At 33.3% G+C, this 14698-nt stretch overlaps 3 protein-coding genes across 5 annotated transcripts; 2 read left to right on the forward strand and 1 right to left on the reverse strand.

The window, feature by feature from the left end:
- Window positions 1-18: 18 nt before the first annotated feature.
- Window positions 19-2940, reverse strand: LOC111303364 (uncharacterized). Of its 3 annotated transcripts, none has more exons than XM_089742285.1 (7): window positions 2294-2940; window positions 2146-2188; window positions 1973-2065; window positions 1798-1860; window positions 1609-1704; window positions 1444-1521; window positions 19-499 (listed from the first exon to the last, which is right to left on the reverse strand). In XM_089742285.1, the coding sequence occupies exons 1-7, from the start codon at window positions 2422-2424 to the stop codon at window positions 485-487; spliced, it is 519 nt and encodes a 172-aa protein (XP_089598411.1). In that variant the 5' UTR covers window positions 2425-2940; the 3' UTR covers window positions 19-484. The 3 variants fall into 3 exon arrangements, with proteins under 3 accessions (XP_089598411.1, XP_022755321.2, XP_022755320.2); XM_022899586.2 differs by having other exon boundaries at window positions 19-478; window positions 2294-2938; XM_022899585.2 differs by lacking the exon at window positions 19-499 and adding an exon at window positions 600-849 and having other exon boundaries at window positions 2294-2911.
- Window positions 2941-4689: 1749 nt separating this feature from the next.
- On the forward strand, window positions 4690-10795 carry LOC111303366 (putative boron transporter 6). The gene is made up of 14 exons (XM_022899588.2): window positions 4690-4929; window positions 6250-6355; window positions 6452-6534; window positions 6733-6925; window positions 7063-7201; window positions 7295-7460; window positions 7547-7713; window positions 7864-8037; window positions 8174-8269; window positions 8362-8478; window positions 8592-8911; window positions 9354-9633; window positions 10037-10171; window positions 10263-10795. Exons 2-14 carry the CDS (start codon window positions 6252-6254, stop codon window positions 10311-10313), a joined length of 2025 nt encoding a protein of 674 aa, XP_022755323.2. The 5' UTR covers window positions 4690-4929; window positions 6250-6251; the 3' UTR covers window positions 10314-10795.
- A 1589-nt stretch (window positions 10796-12384) lies between these two features.
- Window positions 12385-14464, forward strand: LOC111303370 (cytochrome b-c1 complex subunit 7-2, mitochondrial-like). The gene is made up of 4 exons (XM_022899592.2): window positions 12385-12514; window positions 12594-12751; window positions 13406-13453; window positions 14134-14464. The coding sequence occupies exons 1-4, from the start codon at window positions 12421-12423 to the stop codon at window positions 14200-14202; spliced, it is 369 nt and encodes a 122-aa protein (XP_022755327.1). The 5' UTR covers window positions 12385-12420; the 3' UTR covers window positions 14203-14464.
- Window positions 14465-14698: the final 234 nt, after the last annotated feature.

The raw sequence follows: 14698 nt of genomic DNA on the forward strand, positions 1-14698 counted from the left end.
AGACTGAATGATCCAATTGCTCTGGCTATAAACGCTGGCTAAATGGTTGAATATGGATGTGCCACTTACATCAATTTAGTGCCCTAAATTAAAACAGATATTACTAAGTTTGGACTTCTTTAACAACAAATTAAAAATGGTTTTGGCAGTGTTCACTATTTGCTCCATTTTCACTAATGTACTCAACTTGGAGTTGTGATTTCCTATTAAAGATTACAGGTGACTGTCACTATCCAATTTTGGATGGATAAGATCTTACTGCCACTTTATAGAGGTTGATCTTTCTTGATTCTTGGCTTGATGGTTTCTTCCATTTATACAAGTTGTAATAAAGGAATAACGGCCTGCAAAAGGGATCCATGTATGATGTATCATATGGTAGAGAATGTGTTCCTCAGTTGTCAACCCAAGGGTAATTCTTACAACACTCAATTCTATGGCTGTTGAGATCTCTTCTCCAAATGAACAAGCTTCAACCCTATATTTAGCAATGGAGAATCTGAATCAAATAATTTTCATTAGCAGACTTGATAGCTTACATTTGCTATCTACCATAAACAGATATAGGAAATTTGCGCATATACGAACATTTAAAAGAATGAACAAAGGAGCGAACAATTACAGCAGCCCCTACCCACTATAACTTTATATATACAGGTTCAAATACAAAGTTTGACAAGGCTGGTCAAGATAAATCGTGAATGTGAAGTACGGACAATAGAATACAAGTAATTCAGAGATTAACTGCATCGACTCATGTTCTCAGTAAGCCAAACCACCGGCAAATGCATCTCCATCATGAAGCAAACTCTCTGTCAACCAATAACCATCCCATGAACCACCAATCCTCTGCCAAAAAACAAGCTACTAATTCATAGAGGAATAAAGAAAAGTGTATAGGTTCAGTTTCTAATAAAAAGGGAGATTTGTCAGTTTATTCTCAGCAAATGATTACAAACTCCCATATTTATATATGTTAACCTCAGAAATTTTCTTACATGATTCCTATTTTTGGCCTTTCATACAGTCCAGAGTTATGGGATATAAGGCTTAGTTTGTTGTTAACCTCAGAAATTTTCTTAACTTAATTGAGCTTTTCCCCTCTTCTCATATCTTTGACAATGGGGTAGAAAACAACCAGAAAACATTAAATATGACAGTTAATTACTTCCCAATGTTTCAGTATGTGACTTACTGACTTTTGTGTTCATGAACATGAAGGCACAAACTTTTATTTGATTCAATGATGATTCAAACTCATAAAAGAACTAAATTTGATACAACAAATGAAAAGATCAAAATGCTTTCACCTATTGAATATGATAAACACTGAAGGATTTAATTCAATCAGAAAGTTCAAATGTAGGCACATGATACAGCACAAATGCTAATAGTTCTAAGAAAGAAGTGAAGATGACTAGCAAAAAAGTTCAATAAACAAACCTGCACCATTGTGAATTCAAATATTTCTTCCTCCTCCGGACGACTTCCAAGTATCCAAACCCGTTGTTTGAATCGGTTCTGATCCACAATTCAAAAACACAACAACAGTGGTTAGAAAAACATGGATAACAAACATGGCATGGAGCAATTATAATCAATCCATACCTCCTTGACAAACAAACTGCTCAAAATCTTCCTCTCCTTGTGACCAAGCAATACTCGATAAGTTGAATGGTGAAAAATTCGCCTAAACCGTTCGAACTATATTGATGGGAAAGTAGCAAGCCAGCAAAAAGCATCAGCAACTATAGCACCAAATATGCCAAAACCTTGAAAAATTCATAATTGACTGACCTGTCCTAGATCAAAGAAGGGTCCAAAATATTTAGACCTTTCAAAAGGATCAAAACCAGCAAACTGTCAAAACAAAAGATTAAAAAACAGCTCTTTAACAGACACAAATTCCAAACATGTTATAAAACAGCTAACATGTAAAAGAACATAAATGTCTGGTATTATTAGGAGTTACCCTGTACATAACCTCGATCCCGTAATCCTGTCGAGGTTGGTCATTGTACTTCAATGCATCAAGTTGGTGTTGGACAGCTTCTTCTGCACTAAACTATAGCAACAGTTTAACTTAGTTACAGCTTTGACTGATTGCTTTTCATTTCCATAACAATTCCAAAGTTAAAAACTTACATTTAGCCTGGGGCCAAAAGGCCTTTTCCTTCTAGATTCAAGCCTGAAAGTGAAAGAAAAAAAAAAGGTCTGAATTATTATCATACATATATTTATCATGAAATATAAAGATTTGGGTAGTTAAAAATTTTTGTGATTGGAAACGTACCAATCAGCGGAGAGGAAATCGGGGACGTCGGCAGAAGAAGAAGCTCTGATGAAGCCATGGCTGAGGAGTTTGGGTTTTTGAGAGAAGAGAGACATGGATTTTGGATTTGACAACGAGCAACATAACGACATCGTTTTCGTTTTGCTTTATCCTCTCTTCCTCCGAAAATTGCCGTCTTTCTTGTCAGTCATTCTTGGGTTGTTGGGAGTTACGATTTGCGGGAAATGAAGATGAGGCTGAAGTTGGATGGATTGATCTGGACTGTTGAATGTCGACGTAGGAAGATCCGACGGTGGGGAACTGGTTTGCTCTTAACATGTTTTTAGACATTTAACCCCCTACAATTCTAACTATTTACCATATTACCTCAAATTGTGCTCCTAGATTTTGTACCAATCAGAGATACTGAACTCCAGCATTGGCCAAAAACGAGTTTAAAATTTAAATTTAAATTAAATCAATCAGATAGAGCAAACTCAAAGTCCATCATAAACCCAAGTTGGGTTAACAAAAAGAATTAATTTCCATAAATTTTGTGCAACTAAATATGGGTACTATTTATTAATTCTAATTTTTTGTTATTTTTTAATTTAAAAATCAATGAAATTAAAATTATAATGAAAAGCTTTAGTAAAATTAAATTATAGAAATAAAATTTAATATTATATTTAATATTGATAAAAATCATTCATCTCAATATAAAAATTTTGAATTTAAATCTAGCCGATAACTTTTTACTTTTAGACTATTAGTTAGGCATATTTTATCCAAAGGATCGAGTAACTTAAGGATCGTTTGGTATTAATTTTTATTTTCGTTTTTAATTTATTTTGAAAATTGGTGTTTTTAAATTTTTTGAAATAATTTTGGTACTATTATCGCTCGGCTATAATGTCTCTACAGAACTATTAGCGTTCAAAATTTTTGTTTTTGATCAGATTTAAACCTCTCCCATTTAAAATATAAAAATTTTAATCATTTTTTCTTATATATTTTTATTTTTATATTTGTAAAATAAAAATATTCTATTCCAATATAGTTTTAAATTTAATAAATTAAAAATTAAAATAAAATAAAACAAAAATTTTAAAAATATAAAATATACAATAATACCAAACGATCCTTTATTTATTTTAAAAATTTTAAAACAAAACAAAAAAAATAAAAGTGAAAAAGTTTGACATTAACCTAAAAAATGGAATCACCAAGAAAATGCAAAAAGACGTGTAGCTTTCCCAGATTCCAGAAAAAGATTGACTGGAAATCATGTGACTTGGGTCGCGGAATCAGTGAATGTTCGTCAGTGTTCAGTGGGTAGCAAATGACAAGGATTCCAAACGCATATTCTCAGTCTGTCAACGAAAAAACTTGTAATAAAACAGACAAAATAAATATATATATATATTTTTTAAGAGTTTGGTCGCTTCACGTCTACGCGGTTTGCTGTTTCATTTCTAAATCCATCTGGCAATTCCAAATCCTTACGCGGAGAGATGTGGAATTCTCGTATCCTCCCCTTTTTATGGCAGCCTATTTTGGTCATAATTTTGTCATGTTTTTCTTTTTTCACTCGTTTTTGTTTCATTCTTTTTCGATAATCATTTTCTCGGAAGACTCCCAGATTTTTGCGTGGAGAATAAAACTCATATTCTCAAAACATTGCACTTGGAGAATAAAACTATATAGTTTTTGCGTGGAATGTTCTCACATGATTTTGTTTGATAACATCTCAAGTCTCAGCTAATGATGTCTTGTCTTATAGTGATAAAATTTTTTTAAAATTTTTAAATTTTATATTCAAATTTTATTTTACGTGAATTTAATCAAACTTAAAATACAACGTTAAGAATTACATGATAAAAATTAAAAAATATGTTTTATTATATTTAAAAATTATCAATTTTAATTAAATCATTTTATTCGTGTAAATATTATTTTTATTTTGTAAATTCAAGTTTATGAAAAAAATTTAAAATATTTGTAATTTTTATTTGTACATATAATATAGTTTGTTTATTTGAACAGTTTTTTATAATAATTTTTTAAATAAATAAAATTGTAATTTATGCAAAAAAATTATCATGGCAAAGCTTGAATATCAAGCAATTAATTTTCAAATTGTCAAATATTCATGAAAATCAATTTAATTATTATAGAACATACTTAGTATTAAATTTAATTTTTAAGTTTAGACTGTCAAGGTGCTTATTTTTTAGTTTTTAACATGTGTTAAAGGGTTATTAAACCATTTGTTATTTAAATAATAAAAAATTAAAAATCAGTAAAATTAGAGTGATGCGAACCACGTGAGCAAAGTTCTAAGGGCCCACACATATAAGTGGACCCCGCAACGCCCGCTCTGCCTTTTAAACTAACACCTGGTCTCTCTCTACGACACCTTCAGAAATTTGCTGTCTTTCTCTCTGTGACAAGAGAAAGAAAAGCAACGCTGTGATTTAAAGGAAATACTTAGAAAGATTGCTTTTGATTTTTTTTTTAATTTTCTTTTTAAAGAAGTTATAGGAGAGAAATAGAAAAACCTGACCTTTTCGCCTTCCCAACTTCCCAGGCAAATTTGAAGTTTCTGACCACCTTCCTGCCTCGGGACGTTCTGTCTCCGGCGGGGGAGCTTCGAGGTTTGTAACCTTTTTTTTCCGTTTCCATTCCATTGATGAATGTTCGTATAATGGGTTTCTTTTTCCTTGGATTTATATAAGTCTTTTACGTGCATGGGTTTGAAAATGGAATCAAAACGATGAAAAAGAAAAAAAAAAGTTTTATTATCGTTTTTCTCTATTGTTCTTAGAGAAGGGTGATGGAGATTTTTCACAACGTAGAAAATGTGAATGATATTAGAAATGTTCAATATCTGAATCTTGATTTCCTTGCTCTGTCTCGTATTTTAGATTTTCATTTTTACTTTTTATTTTTTGGTTTTACCGTTTGAAAAAAAAATATCAGTAAAAATATTATGCTTTGCGTTATGCATCGTTAAAGTGGGTTATACACGTATAATAAATTTTTAATTTTTTTGTAGTTTCATACTCAAGTTGAATCTTTTACTTACCATCAATTGTTTTCAAATTTTATGTTTAACATGATATTAGAGTCAAGATTTTTTTTGTTGTCTTTTTTAATCTATCTCATAAAAGATTTCTTTTATTTTTTTTTACATGTGATTAAGGTCTGTTAAAGTAATTTATCATATGAATGAGACCTATTAAAGTAATTTATCTTACATCTAATAAATTTACAATTTTATGTAATTTTATATTCAAGTTCACCCCTTTATTTATTATCAATAATTTTAAGTTGAATGTTTAATAAGCATGATTAAAGAGTTTTGCTTTAGCCTCGTGGGTTCTTCCAAAATGAAAAATTTATTCAGCACCCTTCATTTATAATATATATATATATAGATAAATCATGTAGAATTAGTTTTTTCTTTCTTGCACATTCTGAGATTCTTTTTTGGTTCTGTCTGCCATAAAAGATAAATCTGAAAAGTTGTTTTATATCTATATATATATATATATATTGTTTTATTAGATGTCCAATAAAAGTTTCAGCGTGGGCAGATCAGATGGTTTTTATATTAGCTTTCTTTTGGATGGTTCTGCTATATTATGTGATGTTATTACTTGTAAATTACCAATCACATGTCTCCCATTAATTCTGGCAATTGATTCTCTCTTTCATTATGCAGTTGTATCATGACTATCTTCCTTCTTACATTCTATTGGTCTTCACGATTAAAATCCACATACATACATATCATACATGCATGCATGCATAATTAAATGTTCTCCTCTATATGCTATCATGTGATTTACCAGCTTCATAGAGACATTTTACACTTCGCACTGTGATTAAGAGGATGTTTTGGATACAGGTGCTGCTGTCATTGTAGATTATAAGATTTATGTAAAAACTTTTTTTTTTTTCTATTGAATCAGTTATGGGAAACATCAGAAGTCCATTCAAGGGGATAATCAAAGACATCAAGGGAAGAAGTGCGTGCTACAAGCAAGATTGGGTCAGTGGACTTTGCTCAGGCTTTCGGTATGTTCTTTGTTTTGATATTTTCGGTGCTACGTTATGTTCCTCTGATGGAGATTTTTCCATTTTGATTCACATTTCAATTTTTAATTCTGTCAGGATATTAGCTCCGACTGCCTATATCTTCTTTGCTTCTGCTCTTCCTGTTATTGCCTTTGGAGAGCAATTGAGTCGAGATACAGGTACTGCATTTGTTTGTCTCCTTAAAATGAGAATGTTTAAAAGCCAGCATGATCTAGGATGAAGCTACTTTAGTGCAAATCATCTTATGTCAAAGAATATTAATGCCGGATATAAGTGCCAGAACTCAATTATCCTCTTTTTTCTTGAGTTTATGGCTTTTCATGGTAATCCTGAAGACTGTGTTTTACTTGTTTCAGATGGTGCCCTCAGTGCAGTGGAAACATTGGCTTCCACAGCTATTTGTGGAATCATTCACTCCATTTTAGGTGGGCAGCCTTTATTGATAGTAGGTGTTGCAGAGCCAACAGTTATAATGTACACTTATTTGTACAATTTCAGCAAAAAAAGGCCAGAGTTGGGCCAGGAACTATTTTTGGCGTGGACTGCATGGTATGGATATAATTCCCTCTTCTTCTTTTTTTTTTTTTATTGTAATTTTATGATTATTATTTAATGTTTTTGAATCTTCTTGATTCAGCAGGAATGTTCTTATTTTTTAATTTCATTCCTTTTGTTTTCTTTCCTAGGGTCTGTGTATGGACAGCTCTGCTGCTCATTCTTCTTGCTATATTCAATGCATGCACCATAATCACCAGATTTACAAGAATTGCAGGAGAGCTTTTTGGCATGTTGATAACTATTCTTTTCCTTCAAGAGGCTATTAAGGTATTGAATGACTTAAGCAACAAAGAAAGTGTGAGGTTTATGATGACAGAATCATGTGGTTTGACCCTGATAATGATAATGTTTGGATCGTAGGGAGTGGTCAGTGAATTCGGTATTCCCAAAGGTGAAGATCCTAAGTTGGAGAAATATCAGTTCCCCTGGCTATATACAAATGGGTTGCTGGCAGTCATTTTCTCATTTGGGCTTCTATTCACTGCCTTAAAGACCCGAAAGGCAAGATCATGGCGTTACGGAACAGGTACATCAACCTACTAACAGGGATTGACTGATTTGATATTTTCCTAGATATTCTGTATGGACCTAGTTTATTTTCTCTGCTTTCAGGTTGGCTTCGAGGTTTTCTTGCAGACTATGGGGTTCCCCTTATGGTCTTGTGTTGGACAGCATTGTCTTACACGATACCTGGCAAAGTTGAATCTGGAGTTCCCAGGAGGCTGTTCTGTCCACTTCTATGGGAACCTGAATCATTACATCATTGGACAGTGATAAAGGTAAGTTGTGAATCATTATTTTATTTGTTCCCTTTCCATTGATCTAATGTTTGTTGGTATCTTATAGAGTATTTGTTCGGTGCATACCCAGTTTTTCTAATTAGATGAGACTGCAGATAATTTTGTTCTTAATGATATCTCTTATTACAGGATATGGGAAAGATTCCAATAGCATACATCTTTGCTGCCTTTATACCAGCACTGATGATAGCAGGTCTATACTTCTTCGATCACAGTGTCGCTTCACAGATGGCCCAACAAAAGGAGTTTAACCTTAAAAATCCCTCTGCTTACCATTATGATATCTTGTTGCTAGGATTTATGGTACTTAACTGATGCTTCCGACCTACTCTCTCTCTGTCCTCGCCCCCCTCCCCTTTCTTTTTACAAGTTTATATTTCCAAATCTATATTTCCTACTAATTTCAGGCTTTAATGCTTCTCGTCAATCATGGTTTCAGACTTTGATTTGTGGTTTGCTGGGACTCCCTCCTTCAAATGGGGTCCTTCCACAATCTCCCATGCACACTAAGAGCCTTGCTGTTCTCAAGAGGCAGGTGGGGTGTAGTACTTTTAGAAACTATTCCCTTGATTGCTATATGATTCCCACCAATGTGGATTCTTAGACTATATAATCCATCAATTGCAGCTGATTCGGAAAAAAATGGTAAAAAGTGCCAAGGAGGGCATGTTGCAACAAGCAAGCAACTCAGAGATCTATGGAAGGATGCAAGCTGTGTTCATAGAAATGGATGCATCTCCTGCTGTAAGTACTTTAGATTTGTAATACTGCTGATACAAATCAGAAATCCTACGTACATGCAGGCATATTTGATTAATTGCAAGACTCACTAGAGCATAATGTGGATGTTATTGCAGACCACTTCAGTAGATAAAGAGTTGAAGAACTTGAAAGAGGCTGTACTGAAAGGTGATGGTGGGGAGGATGCAAAAGAAAACTTTGATCCTGAGAAACATATTGATGCTTATTTGCCCGTTAGAGTTAATGAACAAAGAATGAGCAACCTGTTGCAGTCATTCCTGGTGGGACTTTCCATGTGTCTTCTGCCTGTACTAAAAAAGATACCCACCTCCGTACTGTGGGGATACTTTGCCTACATGGCCATTGACAGCCTCCCAGGGAACCAGTTCTGGGAAAGGGTGTTGCTACTCTTCATCACCCCTAGCAGACGTTACAAGTAAGTCAATGTACCTTAAAAATAACCTTAAATACAATAGAGGCATTTTATGAAAAGATATTCGATGATTTATCTAATTTCTTTATGGAGGTTTGGGAATTTTCCTAAATTTAAAAAATTTTCAATTTCTTTCAATTGCAACTAAGTAGACTATCTTGCAGGAAAGGGAACTAATCTACTTTCTTTTCTGAACTACAACAAATTAAGCCTTTCCCTACTGAATGGGGTTGGCTGTACTGATCATATTGTGTCCTTATTCTATATTTAGTACCATATCCACAGTAATTCAGTAGCAGTGAAGTCCTATAAATGCAGCCTAGAAATCTTTTAAGTGTGTTAAAGGGGTGATACACCAATATATTGTGTAGAAGCTGTAGTTTAACTTTGATAACAAGCTGAATGTGATGGTTCATGTGGTTTCGCATCTTATATCTTTGAACAGAGTCCTCGAAGGTGTTCACGCATCATTTGTGGAGACTGTACCTTTCAAGGCCATTTTGATGTTTACACTCTTCCAATTTGTTTATCTTCTGGTATGTTTCGGGATGACATGGATACCTATAGCTGGAATACTGTTTCCACTGCCGTTCTTCCTCCTCATCAGCATCAGACAGCACATCCTTCCAAAGCTTTTCCATCATGAACATCTTCGGGAACTTGATGCTGCTGAGTATGAAGAAATTGCTGGTACACCACGACGAAACTTAAGTATAACACTCAAGGTACATTTTTTGGTCCCCCCGTAACTTGCTGTTTTAGAACCAGACCAATATTTTCTTCTGGTAGTAGTAATTACAGTAATAACGAGGCAGTTTGACTGCTTGGTAACTTCTTTTCTTTTCTTTTTTTCATTCCTGGCATAGCTTTTCAGCTATGTTGACAGAATTTTATGCTTTTTAATCCTGTGGGGAAATTAATGTTTGGTTTCCACCTGTCAAATGGACTTGTGGAAAGAGTTACCTCTCCATAATTGAATCTTCATTTGTGTTTCAGCGTAAATGATACAATCTTCTTGTTGTGCTCTAGCCCTGTTCAAGATATAGATGTTCCTTTGATTTTAGTGATGTTATGCTTCTTTCTTCGCCATATGTGCTTTGATTCATAGACATGATAATGTTTAAACAGGAAAGGCAACCACCTGATTCTCTCAGTGAAGGGACTGAAGACTTTTATGATGCTGAGTTATTGGATGAAATGACAACGAACAGAGGAGAGTTGAAGCTTAGAACCGTAAGCTTTAAGGAAGAAAGATTATATCAGGTATATCTTTATACTTACATTTTGTAGTTTGCTGTTTTATCACCAGATTATAGTTATTCATCCTTATGCTTGAATATGGCATGGTTGACAGGTTCATCCACAAGAAAATGCAGAAATCATCAAGAGCAACAGTAATATTTAGCGTACCATGAGCCTGCTATGATAATGATTACTAATTCGTAATCGTAATCCTCTGCCTGATTGAAGAAAGAATCATTATCATAAGGGAAGAATGTCCAAGAATGTTGCCTTTTGTATAGCCGGTTAATTACCAAAAAAAGCTGAAACAGAGGAAAAAAAAAAATTCAACACTTACGCATGAAGAAATGGAGGAAAGGAAGCATTGAACAGTCATTTCCCCCTTTCTTTCTTTGTTTTTCTATTGGTTAATCCTTAAAAATTAGGCATATCTGCTAGAATATTAACAGAGTGGATTTAGGTCCTATAGCCCTTCAATCATTGCTTTTTTTTTTTCTTTTCTTTTCTTCTTTTTGGCCAAGGGAGAAGTGACTGAGGTGGGGGAAAGGAGACGAGGTCATGGTCATTTCATTGCTAAGTAGATGAGAGGATACAGTACTTTTCATGTTAAAATTTGTGAATCATGAATATAGATTTACTTGTTGATCTCTATTTGCAATATTTTGATTCCTTCATGTTTTATCTATGTTACAAAGACTCCGGATAAGGTGTCGGACATGGGTATGTTATGTTTTTAACAAATTTTTATATTAATTTTGAAGATCAAAATGTCATAGCCGTATGAATACTGAAGTCTCCAAGTATGCCAGACACTGTATTGAGATGCATTTGTCCATCTTGCTTTGCTATAGAGATATCAAAGAGCTGAGGCTGACAGTCCTAATTTTTGTTGTCCTGACGATGGCATTTGGCCTTGTGGCAGACATTCCTGCAATGATTTCCTCCTCATCTTTACTTCTGCTAGAACTTTCAGAATGACCCGTTTCATCAAAACTGCCACTTCTATAGTTTCTGTCATCTCCATATCTGAAACGTAAATATTATTCATTCTCATCCATGAACCTGTATCTCTTCCCTACCCTACTACCACCCCTCTTGATTTGAACCATAATTTTTGCTTGCATTTTGCACCATCTTTTGTCCTTTGAGCTAACAGACTCGAACTCGAGATCTTCAATCTTGATTAAGCCAACTTTAATATCATTAAACTAACAGTTCATTGGTATTTTTATGCCACTTTTAGAACTATCTTTAGTAATTTAAAAAACAAGAATCTGAATTAACAAGCACAGCTTCATCACAAGAAATCACTTCAAACAACAATGATAGTATATGGAAGAAATGGGAAAGTGTTATAATGCCAAAGTCTTGTGGGATGACCTGAAATCACTGTCAACCAAGTACATTTGCAGTCCAAGATTAAAGAGTATTTAGAATATGTCAAACGTCATCTCCTTTGCGTTCACGGGATACAGATCACCATATCCCGTGGCTGTGAGTGGTCGTACCGGTGATTACGTTGATATTATTTTATATTTAATAAATATTTAATATTTTATAAATTTATGTTTAGATTGATCTCTAAATTGATGTTATTTTTAAATCTGACATATGATAAATTTTTTTTTATTTTTGTTTATATATGATAAAATTTTATTAAAATAATATTATTTCACATATAATAATATTTAATTTTTTATAATTTTATATTCAAATTAAACATTTATACTTATTACTAATTAATTTTATGTTAAATATTTAATAGTGTAGGTTAGTAAATTGTTGTGACATAGCGGTACATAAATTTTTAATAAAATATTAACAAAAAAGGTTAGTCCATAATTTCTAGGCCAATAATATATCTCCATAAGCTGCTTTTATATGATTTTGCGAGGAGGGATAAAATTTAGATAGAATTTTTAATATTTTTGTTAAAATTAATAAAAAATAAAATTTATATCTAAAATAGACTTTTGTAATCAAAATAAAAGGATAGATTTTATAATTAGCAAGGTTTTACGTTCAGTAATAGTAAAAAAATATATATTTAGTTTATTTTTTAATTTTTTGAAATAAATTTATTTGTTAGCTTGCTTTAATTTTTTTTTCTTTTATAAAAATTTATTATTGTTCAATATCTCATGACCTTACTGGTCGATATATTGCCACGTTGCGGTTGACAAACAGACCCTTCTTCCAGTAACAAAATTAAAACAGAGACAGGTTCGGAACTTGGTTGAGGAGATAGAGAGAAAGAAAGAGTAGTCAAAATGTCGTCGTTTTTGCAGTCATTTCTGGATCCGAAGAAGAGCTGGTTGGCAGCTATGCACATGAAATCCCTTTCCAAACGCCTCCGCAGATACGGTACGATTTTCCCCAAAACCCTAACCCTAATTTCTTCGTCTGCTTTATTCCAATTAAACTTATTGGATAACTCGTTCAGGCCTTCGCTACGACGATCTATACGATCCTCTCTACGATCTGGATATCAAGGAGGCGCTGAATCGGCTGCCCCGTGAGATCGTCGATGCTCGTAACCAACGTCTTAAGCGTGCATTGGACCTCTCCTTGAAGCACAAGTATCTCACCGAAGATCTTCAGGTTTACTCTTCTCTCTTTTATTTGAGTATTTTATTTGGGGGATTTTATTTTTGTTTTCTGTAATTTTGAATTATAAATGCTATTAAATGTCAGAAACCTCGAATGAATCCTATTATAAATCCTATTATCTTTAAATTTATATGCCATTGGTATTTAAGCATTTTTTAATTTAAAAAAAAGTTTGATATTGTTTGTATGATATAGTCTTATATTGGGATATAACTTTAGGTTGAATAATTCTCTTGATTTCTTTTCTGTGATTTGTTGCCGCAGTTATTACTTGATTTTTGCTTCCTAAATCCTTAGGTAACACCATTGGGTACAGAAGCCTAAATTATTGTAAATTATTAGAATCGATCAAAGTCGGGATGAAACTCTTTTTTACATATAAAGCTCAATCCCTCCAAGGCTATTGAACAAAGTGGATGTGGAGTGACAAACTAATATTTCATAATTTTTATCCATATGATTAACCAATGTCTATTGAACAAATGTTTAATCCATGTATGTTTGCCGCACTTTTCATTATGTAGGAAGAAAGGGCATGGAGAAAAATAGCATTAGCTAATCAGTGTTTTTGATTGAACATGCATCCCCATGTCATGACTGTGCTTTGAGGTCTCATAATTTATTGGATTTTATTGTTTTTTGCAGAAAATGCAGACACCATTTAGGAGCTATCTTCAAGATATGCTTGCTCTGGTAAGTTCTCCAATAATAAAGTTCTGTTGATTAATTGACTTGGATTTTGATTTGCATTCTTTTGGATTATGTCATTAACAAAAAGACCATGTGGCTGAAATTATTGACAGCTTCAGTACTGTTATCAATTGTCCTTAAATCGACTTTTAATAAAAGTGGAGGATACTTCATTAAAATTGGGATAAAGGAATTAAAGCAGCTGAATTGAAATAATAAAGGGCCCAAATTCAGATTTCAACAAATTCAGATCTTGTATTGTTGCCAGCTTTATTTGAAGTTGTTCTTGAACTTAAGATGGATGGTTCTGATTGTTCATTTCCATGTCAAACTGCTAGATTCTTAGTTATTAAATTCTGTGTTGCTTAATTTCCTGTTTTGTGAGGAAATTTATATGATTGAATTGTTGCAATGTTTACCAATCAAGAGGAAGTTTATATAGTTGAAAGCTTCTAGTTTGCTCTGCTAAATGCTACTTGTTTCATGTACATGTCATATTGTTTATCAATCATATTTTGCTGACACATTTTGTGTTTATGTTTCACTTTATTTATGATAAAGTATTAGAATTTTTAAGCTAGTATGTTGTTTATGTTTGATAGAAGCAAGACTTGAAATTTCATGTGAAATGAGTGGATAGAGTTGGAGTATAGCTTATGCTCTTTTTTGGTTGTATCTTGTAGGTGAAGAAGGAGAGAGCAGAGCGTGAAGCTTTGGGAGCTCTACCTCTGTATCAGCGAACCATTCCTTGAGGCTTTCAGAGTCTCTTATAGCTGCCGCTGTTGAAATTTGTCTTCAAATGAATTGTATGTCTTATCATGCTTTGTTAGCAGCAGTGAACGTGAATTTTGCCTTTCCTAGTTGGTTGGTTATGCAATGATTGGTGTTAGTTTTCAAATGGAATCAATGCTTGGGTGTAGTCTGTTTGCAATGTCCCAATAAGATGTAAAACTGTGAACTGCATTTTATGCTTGAATGCTAGCAATTCTAGAATAAACGGCCTTATTATCTAAAGGGCTTCCATGTAAGTTAAATATGTTTCAATAATTGGTGATAAGGAGAAAACTAGATAGAGCTTGTTCTCCAAACTGCCATGTGAAAATGGGTGGTTTGTGTCTTCAGGCTTTTGTGTCCCCGTCATCTCTATCTCCATTTCTTAAAACATCTCTAGCCATGAAGAAATATTTTCTTCCCATGGACATTTCCATGTAATTCCATGCAGCCCATGCTTATAATGCAGCACTGCTC

The sequence above is a fragment of the Durio zibethinus genome, chromosome 13 (assembly GCF_047325235.1).
Source record: "Durio zibethinus cultivar Kanyao isolate XHJ-2024 chromosome 13, ASM4732523v1, whole genome shotgun sequence".
Taxonomy (NCBI): domain Eukaryota; kingdom Viridiplantae; phylum Streptophyta; class Magnoliopsida; order Malvales; family Malvaceae; genus Durio; species Durio zibethinus.

Excerpts from the sequence above, each read along its gene's own strand:
- LOC111303364 (XM_022899585.2), bottom strand. The coding sequence starts at position 2,424 with ATGTCGTTATGTTGCTCGTTGTCAAATCCAAAATCCATGTCTCTCTTC. Across the intron at positions 2,189-2,293 it reads GATTTCCTCTCCGCTGATTG|GCTTGAATCTAGAAGGAAAA; the intron begins GTACGTTTCCAA and ends TTTCACTTTCAG. Across the intron at positions 1,861-1,972 it reads GGATCGAGGTTATGTACAGG|TTTGCTGGTTTTGATCCTTT; the intron begins GTAACTCCTAAT and ends TTGTTTTGACAG.
- LOC111303366 (XM_022899588.2), top strand. The coding sequence starts at position 6,252 with ATGGGAAACATCAGAAGTCCATTCAAGGGGATAATCAAAGACATCAAG. Across the intron at positions 7,714-7,863 it reads ATCATTGGACAGTGATAAAG|GATATGGGAAAGATTCCAAT; the intron begins GTAAGTTGTGAA and ends CTCTTATTACAG. Across the intron at positions 9,634-10,036 it reads ACTTAAGTATAACACTCAAG|GAAAGGCAACCACCTGATTC; the intron begins GTACATTTTTTG and ends ATGTTTAAACAG.
- LOC111303370 (XM_022899592.2), top strand. The coding sequence starts at position 12,421 with ATGTCGTCGTTTTTGCAGTCATTTCTGGATCCGAAGAAGAGCTGGTTG. Across the intron at positions 12,515-12,593 it reads CAAACGCCTCCGCAGATACG|GCCTTCGCTACGACGATCTA; the intron begins GTACGATTTTCC and ends TAACTCGTTCAG. Across the intron at positions 12,752-13,405 it reads ATCTCACCGAAGATCTTCAG|AAAATGCAGACACCATTTAG; the intron begins GTTTACTCTTCT and ends TGTTTTTTGCAG.